General features: G+C 39.7%; 1 protein-coding gene and 1 non-coding gene across 2 annotated transcripts in view; both read left to right on the plus strand.

Moving 5' to 3' along the window:
* The first annotated feature begins 270 nt into the window (after positions 1-270).
* The window catches only part of LOC145613869 (uncharacterized), a 29,270-nt gene continuing 9,323 nt past the window's right edge, over positions 271-20,217 (plus strand). Inside the window, exons 1-4 of the mRNA XM_081668911.1 lie at positions 271-676; positions 1,022-1,118; positions 1,226-1,341; positions 3,173-3,217. Coding sequence (XP_081525037.1) covers positions 310-676; positions 1,022-1,118; positions 1,226-1,341; positions 3,173-3,217 — 625 coding nt within the window. The 5' untranslated portion in view covers positions 271-309. The remainder of the gene's footprint in view (positions 677-1,021; positions 1,119-1,225; positions 1,342-3,172; positions 3,218-20,217) is intronic.
* Positions 16,379-16,484, plus strand: LOC145626009 (small nucleolar RNA R71). Its single transcript, XR_014110894.1, has one exon. It is a non-coding gene; the product is annotated as a small nucleolar RNA R71 (small nucleolar RNA).

Consider the following 20,217-nt stretch of genomic DNA (forward strand, 5'->3'; position numbering starts at 1 on the left):
AGCCTGTTCTGATTTACAGAACTAAGCTGAAATGAATTGATTGGAGTTGAATTGAACTAAATTGAACAGAATAGAGCTGAAATAAAAATTTTATGAGAGAAGGAAATTGAGAACTGAACTAATTAAAGCTGAATTGAACTGAATTAAAATTAAGCCAGAGAAACACAGACCCTAATTTAATATGACTCAATCTAACCCTCACCGAATCTGAAGCGATCATATGATGAAAAATCGCTATTGGATGTGATTATATGAACAAGGGGGAGTGAGACTCTCAGTCAATAGTCACTAGTCTCACTACCGCGCAAAATGAAGGCGTTTCGAATCGCACCCCAACTTTTGCCAAAGACCTTAAACCCTAACTATTTTCCAATATTCCCAATTTCTTTCCCAAAACCCCTTCATATTCCAGCCTCTCTCTCTCCTCTAAGCTCAAAAATCTCAACGTTTCGCTCTAGTTTTTCAAGCTCTTCTTCTTCACCTTCAATGGCAGAAACTGGAAATTTTACCCCTTTTGATGGTACCTTAGGCACCCAGTTCGAAAGCTTCCGAACCCAACTCGACGAGTCTAGCAATTTGCGCGAAAGAATTCGAAATGTTGCACTGGAAATTGAGTCTGTCACTAGAATCATGCATGCAAATCTTCTTCTTGTTCATCAATCTCGCCCTGTTACTGGTATATATTGCATTGCATAATATTTGCATTACGTTTTTTTTTTTTTTTTAAAATTTTCCTTGAATTTTCTGGGTATTCTTCAGTTTGACGAAAATATGGAAATTTGGAGTTTGTTTTGTGTATTTTATTGTTAAATTGCTGTAATTATTGTTAATTTTGCATCACATTTGAATTGGAATATTTCAATTCAATGATAATGTGAGGAGTTAATTTCAGAATGAACTATAGAATTTTGTAGTGTTAATGGATACTAGTTCATGAATTTGAGTCATATAAGCTGCATTTAGTTCTTATATCAATAATTGATTATATTTGTTAATTGGGTTCTTTTCAATTTAAAAAAAGAGGTGTTAGAGAAATCAAAGTCACAAATTGGTCCACTTAAGGAGCACTTTAACCGGCTCACGGAGATCATTCGAGACTGTCCTGGTCAGTATTATAGGTAAGTGAAATTGAAGTTTAAAAGTGGACTTTTCATGATCTATCATAATTTTGTGGTTCGGCGTTGTTTTGATTGTTTCTGGTGCTAATCATTTGCTTCATTCTCAGGTATCATAATGATTGGAAGAATGAAACTCAGACAGTAGTTTCATTGCTTGCTTTTATGCACTGGTTGGAGACTGGAAATCTTCTTTTGCATCCTGAAGCACAAGAGAAGCTTGAATGTGAGATTAATACTCGACCATTCATGTTAGCAATCAATTTGCATTGTTATTAATGTATCATATCCAGATGTTGTTTAAGATGCCAATCTAGGTTTTCTGTGGAATTTTGGAAAGATTTTCACTTCAAACAGAGTACCTCATATAGCTTGGGGTTATTAGAAATTTGTTCTGAGTTAGGATTACTGAATTAGTAATTCCTATATGGAAATTTAAATACATTTGACTAGAAGATGGACAAAATTGGGAACAACTATATTATGTTTTTTCCAAGTTGGATAAAGCATAGCATTAATGTGCTGTGTATTGGTGAAATGCTAGTAGGAAATATGGTTTTAATATAAAAATTCATGATATATTTGTTTACAGGTTTGGTCTTGTTCACCTGTGTCACAATGGATAATATGGCCCCTTATCGTTTAACTTTTAATAGTAATTTTTGTTGATTAACACATTTTGGGAAATTCTCTTTGGTAGACCTCTAATAATAAACATTCTCAGTGGTCAAATGCAAAAAAAGTTATTATCCTTGGTGAACCATGTTTTAAAAAGTTTTATCAATGGTAACATTAAGCAAGGTAATTAGGCATTTCTTAACTATGATTAACCATTCTAAGTAAAAAAAAGCCGTGATGCCTTAAATACCCCCATTTTAAAATTAATTAAAAAAATAAAAAATAAAAACACCACCTTGCCACCACCTTCCCCACCATTCGCCACCATTCCCTCTCCCCCTCCCCCTCCCCCTCCTACACCCCCACCGACGCCGGCACCGGCGCCCAGCTCTACCTTCGCTGGTGTGCCGGCTTCCCCAGGTGACGCCCCGCCTCCCCTGCCCCCACCTCCTCTCTCTCCCCCTTTTTCGACCCTTCCTGTTTTCCCCACCCAATGCCCACCGCCGATCACTCTAACCACCACAAAACCGGCGCTCTTCCCCGACGACCCCCCCTCCCTTGTTCGCCGGCCAAAAACCCTTAAAAACCCCAAAACACCAGAAAATACCCAAACCCGTTTAGGGTTTCGAAACCAAACCCAAGAAATGGGTTTCGATTTTTTGGTTGTTTTGGGTAGATTTCAAGGGTTTGTGGTGGTTTTGTCGGGGAGGGGGTTCGTCGGGGAGGGGTGTTGGTTTTCGTGGTGGTTTTGGGTGCGATAAGGGCCCACGAACGGTGGTGGGGGAACTGGGAAAGAGAGGAGGTGGGGCAGGTGGTGATTGATGGGGGAAATGGGAAAGGGAGGAGGAACGGGGCCGAGGTGGGGCGTCGCCGACCGGAGGTGGTAGAGGTCAGGGTCGCCGACCGGAGGTGGGAAGGCAAGCCGGCTAGGTGAGGGGTTTGTTTTTTTTTTTTTTTTTTTTTTTTTTTTTTTTTTTTCCTTAAAAAAAATCTAAGAAGGGGTTAACCATAGGGTCAAATTAGTCATTACATCATTATTTAACCATAGTTACGCTTAAAATGCCTAATTACCTTGCTTAATGTTACCATTGATAATACTTTTTAAAACATGGTTCACCAAGGATAATAACTTTTTTGCATTTGACCACTGAGAATGTTTATTATTAGAGGTCTACCAAAGAGAATTTCCCGCACATTTTTCTTGCATATAAATATGGAGATGAAAATTAACTAGCTTTAGGAATTGGAGTGTTGTTGATCAGTTTGGAGATAGTTACAGTTTGATGACTTTGATCTTCTTGGAGAGTTGGAGGCTGTTTGGAGTCTTTACAAAACTGTTTGGAAAACCATGATATGCTCTCTTACTGTTGGCCAAGTTTCTGGTATACATAGGACCCCCTAATACTAATTGAAACACTTGTTTTATTGCTGGTTTGCAGTGAATTCTCCTGGTTTTGGTCTGGATGTTGAAGATTATTTAGTAGGTGAGTAATAAAAACTGTACGTTGTGTGCACAAAAGGCCCTTCTAATTCTTTTTTGTGCCTTTTACTGTCACGGTGTCACCTTATTCTATGATTATATTTTTCATGTTCTTTGGACAAAACTTCCATTGGCAATGAATTGGGGTGTGGTGCGTTTTCTTATGCATAATTTTATAGCTTTAGGTGTGAACTGACATGTTTTATCTTGCTCTTATACTTTGGTCTAGATGCTGTAGGGTTTTAGGTACTCTAAGCGGAATTTCATGAATCTCATTCATAGGCACCTAAACAGGATCTCATGCATATACAAATAAGGATCACATAATAGTTTAGAATTAACCTTTGATGCGTGAATTCCCAAGCTTTATTCTACCTTCTTGCGGAGATTAGAGCCCCAATTGTTGCTCCTCTAATGTTAGTCCACAAGTGTAGATCGAACTCCACCAATGCTAGTTGGACGAGAGAGATTAATCTCCTCTTCTATGGAGAGTTTCTAAGCGGTTGTAGAGAGAGAGGAAGGGAAAAATATTACGTTGTTTCTTTTATGAGAGATGAACGTCAGTCTATTTTTCCCCAAGCCCTTTATTATATATAATCATAATATCTAATTAGGGCAAGACTTATTCCTATCTTACTCCTTATGGCCAGTCATTCATTAAGCCCAACTTTTGGACTCGGTATTCATGTTCGACCTAACACTGTAACGTGTGACCTCATAGGATCCATTTAGTTGGCATTGGTTTAACCCAATAATAAATATTGGTCTCTAGCAAGACGTAAAGACGACCCAACTAAACGAACTTATTATCTCCATAATATGATCCATATTATATTAGTAATTGCATGAGAGTCGAGGACATATTTCCTTCAATCTCCCACTTGTCTCCCACTTGTCTGAGACAAGCGTGCAATCTTCAAATTCCTTAAGTCTCTTAGTGTCCAATTTGATAGTATGATTACATCTCTATGCCATCCATACTAGTACACAAATCGTTTCTTGAAATCCGAGTTCGAATTGCTAAACAAATGATTATCTAGTAATCCATTTGAGCACGGCCATGCATTTCCAATCCTTACTCTTCAAGAGGCCAAGACACCCATCCTATCTAACGTAGGAGGACCTTTTCAATCTTGTGGCAACCAAAACTTCCACTCAACTTTTAGTATAACCTGAATGTTGCCTTTATAGCCCCCTTTTACGGCATGGTGTTTGATAACATCAAAGTTACACTAATCATTGAGCTAAGTAGTGCTCCACTCATGTCTTAGGAATATACTAACATAATTGCGAAGTTTTCAAAACTTCTAAGTAGGTCAGTTCGATCATGTATCAACCATACAAATCCATATAATTGACTGAACATCTCTATGTTCCCATAGCCCATGAAACTGCGCTATCAATCAATCTTATATGCTAATCCTTTTCAATAAGTCGTTTATGTCCAGTTTAACGACTTGGATTAGGAACTTAAAATATTCCATGAATTCAGTTCACTTATGGGGTTTCATTCATCAAATCATGCATTTGACAAACCCATTGAAATTCATAAAATATCTTGGACATTTTATTTAATACTAAACCATGATTAAATAAGTATGAAACTTTGTTTCATATTGATAAACATAGGGAGAACACAATTGATAGTTTTGCAACTGTGTCCAATTCACAATCAAAGCCATCTAATATGTTCAATTTCTATTGAACCTAATATGACTTTCATATTTAGGCTTCTGAAATAGTTTAGTTAACAAAATTTAAGACATTCTCATCCATATGAACTTTGTGACCTTTTCTTTTATGATAGTTTATCTCCATATACTTGGACGTTGCCTTTTGTTCTTCTCCAAGTGACGAGGGAAAAACTAGGTCGTTATCTAATCTTCCCTCGGTCAAACTAAATTTATAAACACTTAACAAAACCTAATACGAGTACAGAGGCAAGTCAAGGGTCGAACCCAAAGGAATGGTAATGTTCAAGCACTTTCAATTATGCGCCTAAGCTAGGTCGAAGACGAAGGTAAGAGAGAATACTAACAACTAACAAAACAAGTAACCAAGGAAATAAAACACTAGGAACGGGGATCAACAAGTAATCATGTCAATTGCAACAACTTGGGAAGAGCATGCCAATCAAAGGTTGTGAGGACTAATGATAAGAGCAATCAATAGGAATCAAAGAGCTATCTCCTAATTGTTAAGCTAGGGTTCACTATGAATAACAAACTAAGAGAATCACAATCAAAACCAATCGATAATTGCAATTCCTAAATCAATTGTTCATGTCATTAGCAATTACAATGCAATCTAGCATAATTCTCAAGGCCTAATTCAATTACACACATGCAAACCTTCACTAATCACTTTAATCTCAACAATCAATCAACACAATTCCCAAATTAATCACAATTAATCAATCATACAAGTTTCACCCAATTCCTAGCCAAACAACTATTCAAGAATCATCATCTATCAACTAACAACTATGAAAATCAAGAATCAACAAAAAAATCAAGAACAATTACACTAACCAAGCATCAAACATCAAAATTAAACCAAACAAACATGAAATTAAACAAAGCATTAAGGTGAGATAGAGTTAAGAATACTCATTGATAATAGAGAAGATCTTGAACACAATTGTCACCCTTGTATCTTCAATCTCTCAATCACCATTGAAATCCTTCATTTTCTCTCTCTAAAACTACTCCTAATCTAGCCTAATCTAGAGAGAGAAGCTCTCAACCTAAGAGAGAAACTATTCTAAAAACTAAGAATTATGTGAATGAATGATAATAAAACCCCCCAAAAAAAACAATCTATAAACAAATGGAGAAAAGAAACTTAAAATCGTAAAAGACCTAGAAGCCCGCGCCCTACACCCCGGAAGCCGCGCCCGTGGCCAAAGCCCGCGCCGGCGGGGCCAAGGCCCGCGCCTGCGGGGAGCCCGCGGAGAGTTACTGCCAAAATCGGCTGAAATGGATTGCGGCAGATTTGCAGGGCCAACTTTGGAAGGCTGTAACTCACGATCTAGGAATCGTATGAAGGCGTGAGACCTATCATTGGAAAGCTCTTCAAGTCTAGTTTCCAACCCAACTTGAATAACCTCAATCCGATCCGTAGAACTCGAGATATGGCCGAAACAATGCACAAAGGTCCTTTTTGATACTTTGTAAGCCTTCATTTTCCTTTGTTTCTTGGATTGGCTTGACTTGCGTGCTTGGCTTCCCTAACTTGGCTCCGTTAAATTCCTTGAATGCACTTGAGCTCCGTCCTTGATGATTAAATCCCGGGAAGCTCGACACACCTACAAAACAAGTCAAACAAACGGAGAAGCGAAGGAAAAAGCCGAGAAATGAATAAAATAATAAGAAAACCACTAAAGGCACACATTTCTCTAAAGTAACACACAAACACGCAAATCAAGCATTATTCCCTAAAAACACGACATAAACGACTTAAAACGAGCATAGAAATATAAAGAAAACATAGCCTAAAGGTGCCATAAATGGCACGGATCAAATTCCCCCAAGCTAAACTTTTGCTCGTCCTCGAGCAAAATAAAATCCAACCCAAGGGAAAAATGATGAATTTATTCAAGCAAATAAAGAAACAAGAAAGATAGAGGATGAGAATATACACTAACTCACTTTCGTAGGAATCAAGGTCAATTTAGCAACTAAAGACAAGCCATTTAAACCCCTAGATCGCCCTAGAGGACGAGTGATGCTCTCGTAAAGGTTTCCTAATAGATTAACCCATAACTCTCATAATAATACAAACAAGGCAAAGCATGAAGAAAGAAATCAAAAGAAAAGAAGAGCAAACACATGTTCATGAAAGGACTTTTTAAAATGTACAAGCACAAATGAATGCAAATCTTTCTAAATAAGGGAGTGCACGCTCCAAGATACCTAAGGTTGATTGAAACATAAATATGCTAAGCATAGGAACTAGTTATCACACTCCACTTTCATCCCAAACGGTCTTACCGCGTTCCCCTTACTAATCTCATATCTCCCCTTAGTGAGCGTCTCATAGATTCCACGAAGGAACCGGAAAAAGATCAAATTTTTGGCTTACTCGACATCTTGACTTCGCATCCCCTTTCCTTAGGCTATAACCCATGATTCCCTCCACCGATGAATGACTCAACCCCTAGGTCAAAAGGTCTTCCCAAAGGTTGTAACGTAAGGCAAAAAGGGGTTAAGGTAGGCTAAATTTAAAATTTGGTGGTTAACCTAAATTGTGAAGCAAAGATTGCGCATTTCTTTACACCATAACCAAGTAATCACCAAACAAAAATACCAACACCCCCAAGCTTATTCAAAGCTAAGATCACAAACATATACACCAAAAGCGTGAGAACGCTTCCCCCCAAGCTTAAATGGAGCGTTGTCCTCAATGCTCAAAAAGGAAGAAAACTCATAAAAATATTTTTTGCATTTTTGCATTTTTTCATTTTTTTTTCTTCATAATTCTTTATTAGTACTTTGTCCTCGCCTCTTTTAACTTTGGACGACTTTTACAACTTTGCACTTGCTTTGTCCTTGCCTTTTTTTACTTTGGACGGCTTTTTTTATTTATTCACTTGCCATTATTCACAAAATATACATAACACAAACTTGCTTTCAAGAGAACCAAATATCCAAACTCCTCCACCTCAAACTCCAACAATAATGAACAATTGCTTCACAAAAACCAAGAATGGAAACGATAATGAAACAAAAGGCTCAAGATCTAGAGATGTGGCTTAAAAAGAAGGGAAAAAAGGCTCAAAGGGCTAGCAAGTAGGCAAATGTAAACCCAAAAACCAAAGAAAATGAAAACTATCCTAGAAAAGAAAAAGTACCACCCCGAAAAGATGCCTTTGTCCTCCCTAGGTGGTTCGGTCTCGGTCTTAGGAATCATACGTTTAGATTCTAGATTAGGTTTGCGAAAGTCAAGGATCTACGCCACTCATGCAAGAAAATGTTGAAAGCTTGAAAAAGTATGAATCTCACATGGTTGTAGCAAAAACTCACTAAGGTTGTCAAATCAAAGATAGGGAGCAACTACCAACATGCCACAAACAAGTAGAATTCGGCTTCATGATCCCCTTAGTTCTAGACAACTACCCTAGCATGCTTTATCCTAGAATCAACCAAACGTATTCTCAAACCGTGCAAACCATGACCACCTAGTAAGGTTATTATCCAAAAGAAAGAGTCCATTGTTTACAAATCCAAGTTAAAAAAGAATGAAAGAGTGAAAAATAAAGCCTCAAAAAGCTATGTACAAAACCAAGAACAAAAAGAAGAGAAAAGAAGAGGAAAGAAAATAAAATATGGAAAACCAAGATAAAGGAAAAGTAGGAGAACAAAGAAAAGGACAAAGATGCAATCATAACACGTATTTCCCAATCGACAAACAAGCGGTGAAATGGCCACATCGCCAAAGACCCCAAACACACTAGGTGTTATAATCATACATCCTCGAACCGTTCAACTCTCCTAAAACTAATCCTTATCTAAGCAACCAAGAAAAGTAAAGGAAGAAAAGTAAGGAGATAAAACAAGAAAGGCCTCACCAAGCGTCCAAGCTATGCTGCAATAATAAAGGAGCAAGAACGACCTCCTCTAAGAAACTTCGAAGACCAAAGCAGTGGCTATGAGCAAGGTGAGAAAAAGAAAAGAAAAGGACTATATACAAAATGAAATTGTTAGTAACTTCCAAACAAAAGCAAACAAAAGTAAACTTATGCGAAAACTATGTACAAAGAACCAGAGAAACCATCATCATCATCATCAATAGAAGGGACCACAAAACATCATCATAAAAAACCAAGACAACAAGATAAACAACATACCAACGAGACTACCAAGAGCGAAGCAAGAGAAATCCATCAAAGCCCTTTCAAACACATCCCCAAGAGTCCAAGGTGCCTCCCCAAAAACCTACCCTAAAACATCCTATTTGATTCCCCCCGTACAAAATAAGGGCATCAACCGCGATGCTTAAAAACATGCAAAGCTAAAAGGGAGGAAACAAAAAGGGAATCAAACAACCGAGGGGGGAAACTATTGGCCACTAGGGCCGGCACCACCATCATCCACATCCCAACCTCCGGTATAACCGGGAGGGAACCCATAGCGACTCTTAAAAAGGTCAAGTTGAGATGTGGATAATTGGTCAAAAGGCTCCGATTGCATACAGAGCTCGGGGTGAGTGGGGTGAACATAGTAATAGTCGGGGTCACCCCGATAATCACTCCCCCCCGAAACCCGGTAGTCATAATGACCGGACTCATATGGGAAGTCACGCCTTGGCTCATCGGGGTTCGCAACCCCGGGCCAATATGGGTACGTGGGGAGGTTGTCACCATCCCGAGATGGCACCAGCCCTTGTTGGGGCGACACATAAGGGTAGTTCACCGGAGGAGTGACCTCCCCCCTACGCACACTAGCGCCATATAGGGCGCTAGTTTGAAAAGACAAAGTTTGATGGTTTGAATACATACCTTGCATGCTCAATTGCATGCGCTCATATGCTCACGCATAGCCTCCATCTCACGGAGATATGCATCTCCTTGGTTGTCTTGTTGGTGATGTTGTTGTCTTCTTCCTCTTTGCTGCGGTTGTTGATGTTCATGCTGAAATTGCCATTGTTGTTGTTGCTGCTCTTCTTCATCTTCTTCTTCTTCACCTTCACCTTCTCCTTCTCCACCTTCACCATCATGCCCATCATCATCATCATCGTCCTCATCACCATCATCATCATCGTCCTCATCACCATCATCATCATCGTCCTCATCACCATCATCCTCCTCCATAACATTCTCAACCCTCCCATTATCCTCGGGAATCCTCCAAACAATCCTAGCCTCTCGAGTGATTGAGGTGGCAGCCGGGTTTGGGAGCAAACAATGGTGCACATTACGCACTAGCCAAGAGTACCCACCGTTTTCCTTAGTCTTAGAAATGAAGCGCAAGGTGTTAAGTTGCTTCATATCCAAATACATGTCTTCACTCTTTCCAATCGGAGTGCAAGACCTCAAGAAACGCTCTTGCTTGAAATAATGCACCAATCTAGTAATCATACCACCACAATGAATCTCACCCGTCTTCTTCCCATTGGTGATCAATTTACATCAATTCATGAAAAGATACCCAAAATTCAACCTTGGCCCCAAATCCGGCCTTGTAGCCATCCAAAGCACCAAGATCTCCTCCCTTGAAAGCCTCCCAAGATCTTGCTTACTAAACACTGTATACCCAAGAATCCGATGGAGAATACGAAGAGCCGGGTGAATAATCTCGCTAGCAAGCGATTCCTTAGAGTCAAATGACTTCTTCCTAGATATGACTCTCCACCAAGCAACCTCATTGTATTCGGTTTTGTGAGGGGCAACCAAGGGCTCAAAGATGTCGGTATTTGGGTTGAAACCAAGGGCTTTATTGAATTCCGCAAGGTTCATGGTATGCTTGGAATTGAAAAGTTGAAAAGAGATGATATAGTCGGTATCCCTCGTCATATTAAACTCAAAGGTGGAGAAAAATTCAATGCATGGTTCCAAATAAGTTCGGGGGGATGACTTTACAAACTCATCTAAACCAAGATTACGGAGCAAAATGTTAAGATCGGCATCAACACCCAATTTTTCCATATCCTCGGGAAAATAGTTGCGAGACGATCTAAATTTCCGGGATTTCATTTTATTATAGATAGGGGACGATCTAAATAAGAGAGGAGGAAGAGAGAATGGGGAAAATTAAGAGTGAAAGGGAAAATAAGAGAGGAGAGAGAAAGAGAGAGGAACCGGGTCTACTAAAAACCCAGATGCCCGCGCCCGCTCTAAGGCACCCGCGCCCGCGGAGAGACCGCGGAAAGCTACTGATCCGATTTCCACTTATTGAAAGCAAGGGCACCCGAGGCCTCTCCAAGCCCGCGGGGTGCCCTCTCCCCTGCACTCTAAAACCTCTTATCACCCTCAACAAACACATTTAGTCCATATATGATGAATGAAGGCACCCTACAAAACAAACCAAAAACACAAGGAAGGGTAAGAGCAAAAATCAACAAAAAAAACCAAAAATAAAAGAAAGGAAGGAAAAGAGAGTAAAGGTGAGAATCCGGGTTGCCTCCCGTAAGCGCTTTTGTTTAACGTCGTTAGCTCGACGTTTACCACCCCACTCAAGGTGGTTTGAAAAGAATCATTTTATGAATAAGACCAACAAACACTCCATCAAAATATTTCTTAAGCCGATGACCGTTAACCTTGAAAGAAGATGAGGAATCCAAAGGAGAAATCTCCACGGTGCCATTTTCCATTTTGACATGAGCTTTCCGGGAAATAACTTCATTCTCGAGTGGTAGAGGAGGACTTTATCACCCACACAAAACTCCTTTTTCTCAATAAGCTTATCATGAGCTTCTTTGGAACGAGCTTTGTAGGTGCTAGCACAGTCATAAGCATCAAGTCTAAGCTCCTCTAGCTCATGAGTATCCAAGCACCTTTTCTCCCCCGTACTTTCTAAATCAAAGTTTATCTTTTTGATTGCTCATAAAGCACGGTGTTCAAGCTCCACCGGGAGATGGCAAGACTTGCCATAGACAAGGCGATATGGAGTGGTACCAATAGGCGTCTTGAAAGCCGTCCTATAAGCCCAAAGAGCATCATCTAACTTGTCCGACCAATCCTTTCTATTCCTTGCAACCGTCTTCTCAAGAATGAGCTTTATTTGACGATTGGAGACCTCGACTTGGCCACTCGATTGAGGATGATATGGAAGGCCGAACCGTTGATGCACTCCATGTTTCCTCAACATCTTTTGGAAGGCGTTGTGAACAAAATGAGATCCGTTATCGCTTATCACAGCCTTAGGCACGCCATTAGTAGGGGAGGCAATGGCCTTAACCCATTTAGAAACATAGTCCACAGCCACAAGTATGAATTGATTACCATATGAAGATGGGAATGGTCCCATGAAGTCAATCCCCCAAACATCGAACACCTCTAACTCAAGAATAGGCTATTGAGGCATCTCATTCCTCTTGGAGATATTCCCAACCCTTTGACATCGGTCGCATGACTTTACAAAGCCTCATGAATCTTTGAAGAGATGCGGCCACCATAAACCACATTGAAGAACCTTAGTGGCGGTTTTTGAAACGCCCATATGACCGCCACTTGGATCCGAACGACACATCTTTAGAACACTTGGCACCTCTTCATTCGGGACACAACGCCGAAGCAAGCCATCCACCCCGCGTTTATACAAGATTGGTTCATCCCACAAGTAATGCCTTGCCTCCCTCTTGAGCTTCTTCTTTTGGTTCTTGAAGAAAGAAGGTGGAAACTCCCCACATGCTAGAAAGTTCACCAAGTTGGCATACCATGGGAGATCCTTAACCTTAATGGCATGCAAGACATCATCAAGCATTCTATCTTCAATTGGTAGACCATCATCATGAATTTGATCACCCTCAAGGCGAGAAAGATGGTCCGCCACAACATTTTCCGCACCCTTCTTATCCCTAATCTCTATTTCAAAAGTTTGTAATTCAAGCACCCAACGAATCAACCTTGGCTTGGACTCTTTCTTGGCAAAGAGATACTTGAGAGCCGCATGATCCGTGAAGACAATGGTCTTGGAACCCAACAAATAACACCGGAATTTCTCGAAAGAGTGAACAATGGCCAAGAATTCTTTTTCCGTTGTTGTGTAATTCTTTTGGGCCCCATTTAGTGTCTTGGACATATAGTAAATCACATAAAGCTTCTTGTCCACACGTTGTCCCAAAACACCTCCAATTGCCCAATCACTAGCATCACACATCAATTCAAAGGGTAAATCTCATCTTGGGGCTTGAACCAATGGGGGTAGAGATTAGGGCCTTCTTCAATCTATTAAATGCTTCCAAGCATTTATCATCAAAAACGAACTCAACATCTTTTTGAAGAAGATCATTAAGGGGCTTGGCAATGAGTGAGAAATCCTTGATGAATCTTCTATAGAAGCCCGCATGACCCAAAAATGATCTCACTCCATTGACATTCACCGGAGGTGGAAGCTTCTCAATAACCTCAATTTTGGCCTTATCCACCTCTATTCCTTTATGAGAGATCTTATGCCCAAGCACTATCTCTTCCTCCACCATGAAATGACATTTCTCCCAATTCAAGACAAGATTAACCTTTACACATCGAGCCAAACATTTCTCAAGATTAACTAGGCACTCTTCAAATGAAACCCCACCTACGGAGAAATCATCCATAAATACCTCCATTTCTTCCTCCAACATGTCTCCAAAAATGCTCATCATGTATCTTTGGAAAGTTGCGGGGGCATTACAAAGGCCAAAGGGCATTCTCCTATAGGCAAAGGTCCCATAGGCGCATGTAAATGTTGTCTTCTCTTGATCTTCGGGGTGGATTGGAATTTGGAAAAATCCCGAATAGCCATCAAGGAAGCAATAGAACTTGTGCCTTGTTAGTCTCTCTAACATTTGATCAATGAATGGAAGGGGAAAGTGATCCTTTTTGGTGGATGTATTTAGACGTCTATAGTCTATACACATCCTCCAACCGGTGACCGTCCTAGTTGGAATGAGCTCACCACTCTCATTCTTGACTACGGTCATACCCCCCTTCTTAGGAACGACATGAACGGGAGAAACCCACCTAGAGCTTGAGATGGGGAATATGATTCCCGCATCCAAGAGCTTGGTGATCTCTTTTTTCACCACCTCTCCCATTTGAGGGTGTAGCTTTCTTTGTCGTTCAATAGAAGGAAGGGTGCCTTCCTCAAGCGTTATGTGGTGCGTATACAAAGCGGGGCTTATACCTTTAAGATCATCGATAGTATAGCCCAAAGCACCTTGGTGCTTTCTCAAGACACAACATAACGCTTGAGCTTGGCTCTCGCTCAAGGATGCACTAACAATTACGGGGTAAGTGGAATTTGGGCCTAAGAATTCATACCTAAGGTGTGATGGTAGAGGTTTGAGCTCTACCATAGGCACACCTTTACCTTCTTTTGTTGCGGCCGCTTGCAAAGCTTCATGGTTTGAGATCTTCAAGCACAATTGTTCATCCACTTCCTCCATGCTTCCATTAAGCAATTCCTCATACAATGCTACCTCCTTGCATGGTACACCTTTGTTCAACAAAACATTCTCAAGAGCATCGTTAGAGGTGAGCAAGTTCTCATGTATGGAAGACACAACAAGATCAAGAGAGTCAATCATCATGCAATTTTCAAGAGAAGAACTTGGATATTTCATGCTTTCATTCAAATCGAATTCTATGGCCTCATCTCCTACCTTAAGGGAAATCTTTGCACACTTTACATCTATCATAGCACCCGAGGTAGCAAGAAAGGGTCTACCTAGAATAATTGGAATGGTAGCATCTTCATCCATTTCTAAAACAACAAAATCCATGGGAACACAAACTTCCCAACCCTCAATGGAACGCCTTCCACTTTACCTTTTGGAAACTTGATTGACCTATCGGCTAGTTGCAAGGTAATGTTAGAAGGTAAGAGTTCCCCTAGATTAAGTCTTTGATAAACCGAATATGGCATTAAGCTTACACTAGCTCCTAAGTCACATAAGGCATTATCAAATTGCATCTTGTTAATAGCACAAGGGATGGAAAAGTTTCCAGGGTCTTTCAACTTGGGTGGCATTTTGTTCATGATGATCGCACTACAATTTTCAGTCAAATTGATTGTCTCCACAACATCACAAGTCCTCTTTCCGCTCAAAATGTCTTTGAGGAATTTGGCATAATTAGGCATTTGGTTGATCACATCGGTGAAAGGTAGAGAAAGGTGAAGTTGTTTGAGCATATCAATAAATCTCCCAAATTGCTCATCCAATTTGTGTCTCATGAATTTTTGGGGATAAGGGAGCTTGGGTTTCACAATCTCTTTCTCTACTCTCACCTCTCTTGGTGTCTCAACCACAACCTCATCTAAAGATGCTCTACTTCCCTCATTCTCAACCAAAACTTCCTTGGGGACCTCCTTGTTATCACTCCTCCTAGGTAATCTCTCCTCAAGAACCTTACCACTCCTTGTAACAATAGCATTCACGGGTTTCTTGGGATCTAGGCCTTGGGAAGGTAAAGAAGAAGGGCTTGCTTGGTCTTTCAAAGCACTAGCAAGTTGAGAAATTTGGTTTTCGAGCATTTTATTGTGGGTCATCATTTCATTGAACTTTTTGTCACTAACGGCCATATATGTGTTCAACAACTTGGTTTGATTTTCAATTATTTCCTCCAAATTGGTCCTAGAAGAAGAAGATTGTGAATAGGAATTTTCACCTTGAGTCTTTGGAACAAATCCGGGTGGGGGACCTCTTTGAGAATTATTTTGAAAATTGCCCCTACCTTGATTGTTCCAATTACCCCTATTTTGATTTTGACCATAACCTTGATTATGGTTTCCACTACCTTGGTTATGATTTCCATAACTTTGGTTTTGATTACCATAATTTTGGTTTTGATTTTGACTACTATAACCTTGATAGTTATAGTTGCCACGAGAACTTTGGTTCCCTTGGTTCCTATAACCACCACCTTGGTTATAGTTGTCAAAATTACCTTGGTTTTGGTAATTCCTATTCCATTGACTTCTTTGATTATCAAACCTTTGCACATTATTACTTGACACATAATTCACATGCTCACTCTCACTATTATCAAAATCATCACCACATTCCGGAGAAGCATGAGGGCAATTACAAGAGTCATGATCATAAGATCCACATGCATCACAAAACAAGCAACCACTAGGCATGTTATTTGAAGAGGGAGGGGGTTGAGAGTTAGAAAAGGTACCTCTCCCCTTAAATTGGGAGGGAGAATTCGAAGCTTGAGAAGAAAAGGAGCCTTCTAACTTGGCCTTGATCGCGGTCATTTCTTTCCCCAAGTTTGTCATTTGTGAGGATAAGTTGTTGATCGCATTTAGATGGTGTATAGAGTACACCGAAGAGCCACTCTTGCTAGTTGAATCCCTCTCACCATCTTGCCAATCTCTATAGTACTTAACCACGTCCTCTATAATGTCCACCACTTCCTCTTCCGTCCGATTCATTATGGGACCTCCGGCACCCCCATCAAGGCTTGCCTTGAGGACTTAGGTCACCATAGAAAATTTGAATGACTTGATAGGTTGGAATTCCGTGGTGGGGACATTCCCTTTGGTACTCTTTATACCTCTCCCATGCTTCGTAGAGGCTTTCTTTAGGTCTTTGCTTGAACCCTTGAATCAAAGCTCTAGCCTCCGCCGTTTTCTTTTGTGGGTAGAATCGGGACAAGAATTCCTTGGTGACTTCGTCCCATGTTTGAAGGGAATTTGGCTTTACCTCCTTATCCCACCACTCCAAGGCTCGACCTATGAGAGAAAATGGAAACAACTTTAGCCGGATGAATTCTTGAGAAACTCCGTTCACTTTGATAGTGTTGCAATACTTTTCGAACTCCTTGAGATGGTTCAACGGACTCTCATTCTTAGCTCCGCTATATTGTCTCCTTTCGATCAAAACGATCATAGCCGGCCTAATTTCGAAGTCATTCGCCGGTGTTGTAGGTGGAGCAATTCCACTCTCAAACTTGTACGCACCGGGAATTCCCAATTCTTTCAAAGCAACTCTTGGTTGATCTCCCATGCCTAGTTCCTCTCCAAATCCTTCTTCGCTTGAAGAACTAAATTCAAAGGATCGACTAGCGATTCTTCTCCCTGAAAGAGTCCTTTCGATTTCCGGGTCAAAAGGCACAATGGATCGATCACGAGCTCTATGCATGCAAAACTCAATGAAAATATTAGTAGCACGGCTACAAATGTAGCCTTAAGAAACAAAATCTTTTTGTATTTAATTTTTTTTTTTTTTTTTCAATTAAAATGAAATAGACTCAACAACTAAAGCTAAGCACCAATATCACTCCTCGGCAATGGCGCCATTTTGATAGAGGAATAAACTAGTCGTTAATTGCCTATCCCAAAATCAAACACTACTTATAAAATCCTAAACCAACCTAAAACAAGTATAGGTAAGTATAGGGTCGAATCCAAAGGAGTTAGTTGGTGTTATCTTTAGCCTAAATCAATCTATTTCGGAGATTGAAGTGAGAAAATGGTTGGTGTTATGATAGCAAAATTAGACTAATCAAGTAATTCAATAAGCTAAATGCTAGGGATATTGGTTCCACATGCTAATTCAATAATCGTGCTAATCGACAATTTCTTCGTTTGATTCAAGCATTGCAAAGGACAAACAATAGTAGCAATCAAGAGAATTCAAGAGCTATCTCCTAGAGGCCAAACTAGGGGTCACTATGAATGGCTAATCAAGGAAATTCACAATCAAACTCAATCAATTAAAGCAATTCTCAAATTGATGGTCATGTCATTAAGAAATGCAATGCAATCTAGATTAATCTTATAGGTTGATCATTCCTAATCTAATTAATCACATGCAAAACTATGTCAACCAATTTAATTGCAACAATTCAATCAATCAAAGATCATCAACTAGCACAAATTATCAATCAAGCATGCTTCCCCTTCTCCCTAGCAACTAATCTACTCACTAATCATGGTGTAACTCAAGAACAAATCACTAGAATTAGCATTAATCATCATTCTAAATCAAAATCAAGAGAAAGCAATATCAACTACAATATCCAATTCAAATCCAAGCAATACAAGCAATCAAAGATGAAACTAAATCAATCAAGTAAGAGATGAACTAGAAGAAGAAAATCTTACTAACATTAATGATTGAAAATGGAGAAATCCAAGCACAATTGATCCAATGTTGAAATACAAATCCAATACCAAGAACTTCTCTCTAACTTCTCTATCTAAAATTAAGCTAATGAAAATTATCTAAAAGTTATCTTCAAAAAGGAATTACAAGTGTATTTATAGGCAAAGAAGAAAAACAGGATTCCCGCGCCCTCTCCAATAAACCCCCCGCCCGCAGAAAAATGGGTACGGAACCCATTAAAAACTCCGCGGGCTTTCTGGACAACACCCGCGCCCGCGGGTCTTCTAGCCCGAGCCCGCGGCAAAAGCACCTGCGCCCGCGGCAAAAGCGCGGCGAATCCCCTGCTCCCAAAGAGTGATTAGGTACGAGCGGGCTCTCCAAACTACCCGCGGCAAGCCCGCGGAGAGTTCCTGGTCAAAATCTGCCAATTTGGTGCATATGAGCCCGCGCCCGCGCCCGCGTCCTTCAGTACCCGCGCCCGCGGTAGACTGGAAGGGCTTGATGCTCTCTCCATGCCCTCTCTGAGCCCTCTCCAAGCCGATTATTTCCTCCTTGCTTAGTTAATATAGCCCATCTTGATTCCCTTGCAAAGACAAATCCTAGGTGCCTACAAGAACAAACTAACGAAAAGGAATAAAAGGGAAAAAGAACCAAATAAAAGGAAAACACGAAGAAAACACGAAAAACACAAGAAAAGAAAGAAAGAAAGGAATTAAAGGAAAAAGTACCAAAAATAAGATAAGAAAGCATAAAAAGGAAGATGAAATCATCCTAAAAGACTACCCTATGAGTGCCATAAATGACACTCATCACCAAGTACTTCATGAAACTCTTAATTCTATAATTTCCAATATCACATATCAGAATTCGATTGAAAATTGCACACATGCATCTAATGAGTATAATGCGTAGCCTTTATGACGAATCCTTTGCAAATGCACAAGGAATGTCATTCATTCGCTAAATCTCATCAGTCTTGCTTTGCACTGAGTCTTGATAAGCAATGTGCTATGCCACATGGGAGTGAAACCTCTTTTGGAGTTTTCATGCTTAAACGTAGAGAGAACTTCATCTATATAAGTTTCTCAATCAAGTTCAATCCTCTTCAAGACCAATCTCAATAAATCTTGATTCCCAAGATGTACTCATTTAACCATTCAAGGTCTTACATACAATAACAATTCATTAGCCATTACTTGACCTATTAAAGTATGGAAACATCGTATCTTGTAAGAAATATGTCATCTACATACAAAATCAAGAAGACTACATAGCTCCCACTAAACTTCTTTTATGTACAAGCTTCTTCATTTATAAGACTATCAACCAATTTGATTAACTTAGTAAATCGAAGATTTTACTCCATGATGCTTACTTCAATCCAATAATGGACTTATGAAACTTACATGCATTTCTAGGGCTTTTTGGTCCTTCAAAACGTTAATGTGTGTATCACATACACATTCCCTTTCATGAATAATTTCAGGAAAGTGTTTTGAACTCCATCAACCATATCACATAGAGTTGAAATCACTAGAAGAGTCTAAATAGATATAAGCAATATTAGTAACGAAAGATTTCACCATAGTTAATACTATGAATTCGTTGAATCCTTTAGTGACTAATCAATGCTTGGAAAACATTTTTCCTTCCTTGTCTACTCTTTGCATTCAATGGTTCTCTCCCAATTCATGCAAATCAACCAAGTGTCTCACACTCAATTTTTCAGACACGGAAACCATTTCAGATTTTCATTGTACTAAGCTGTTTTGTGACTCGTCAAATCTTACATTCAAAAATCAATATTTTAGAATTTCTTAACCATCGAACTTATTTCTCTTGCTTAGATTTACTAGACTTTGTGGGTTAATGCGCAACAAGTGAAAACTTATTTTCATTGAAGAACAACATAAGAAGGGTATACATGGAATGTGGCCCTTGACACATGATTACGTATCCCATTACATTAATGAGATCACGTGTTGTTGTTTTTGACATGGTGTGAATCATGCTCATTTGTTGGTTCTCTCGAACACCTTCGAGACTTATACTCCCACTTGCCTTTTAGAAATGACATCTTTTTTTTCAAAAGGCACCAATTAGAGCAACAAACAATTTGTCCTCAAAACATTTTGTGGTTGTAGTACCCTTGTACTATGCTTTAGAATTCAACATTGCACTAAACAGTTTAATACAAGTTTCTTATTCTTAAATTTGTAGAAAAACTAAATAAGAACTTCTCTTATT

Source organism: Chenopodium album, chromosome 3 (assembly GCF_948465745.1).
Source record: "Chenopodium album chromosome 3, dcCheAlbu1.1, whole genome shotgun sequence".
Classification (NCBI taxonomy): domain Eukaryota; kingdom Viridiplantae; phylum Streptophyta; class Magnoliopsida; order Caryophyllales; family Amaranthaceae; genus Chenopodium; species Chenopodium album.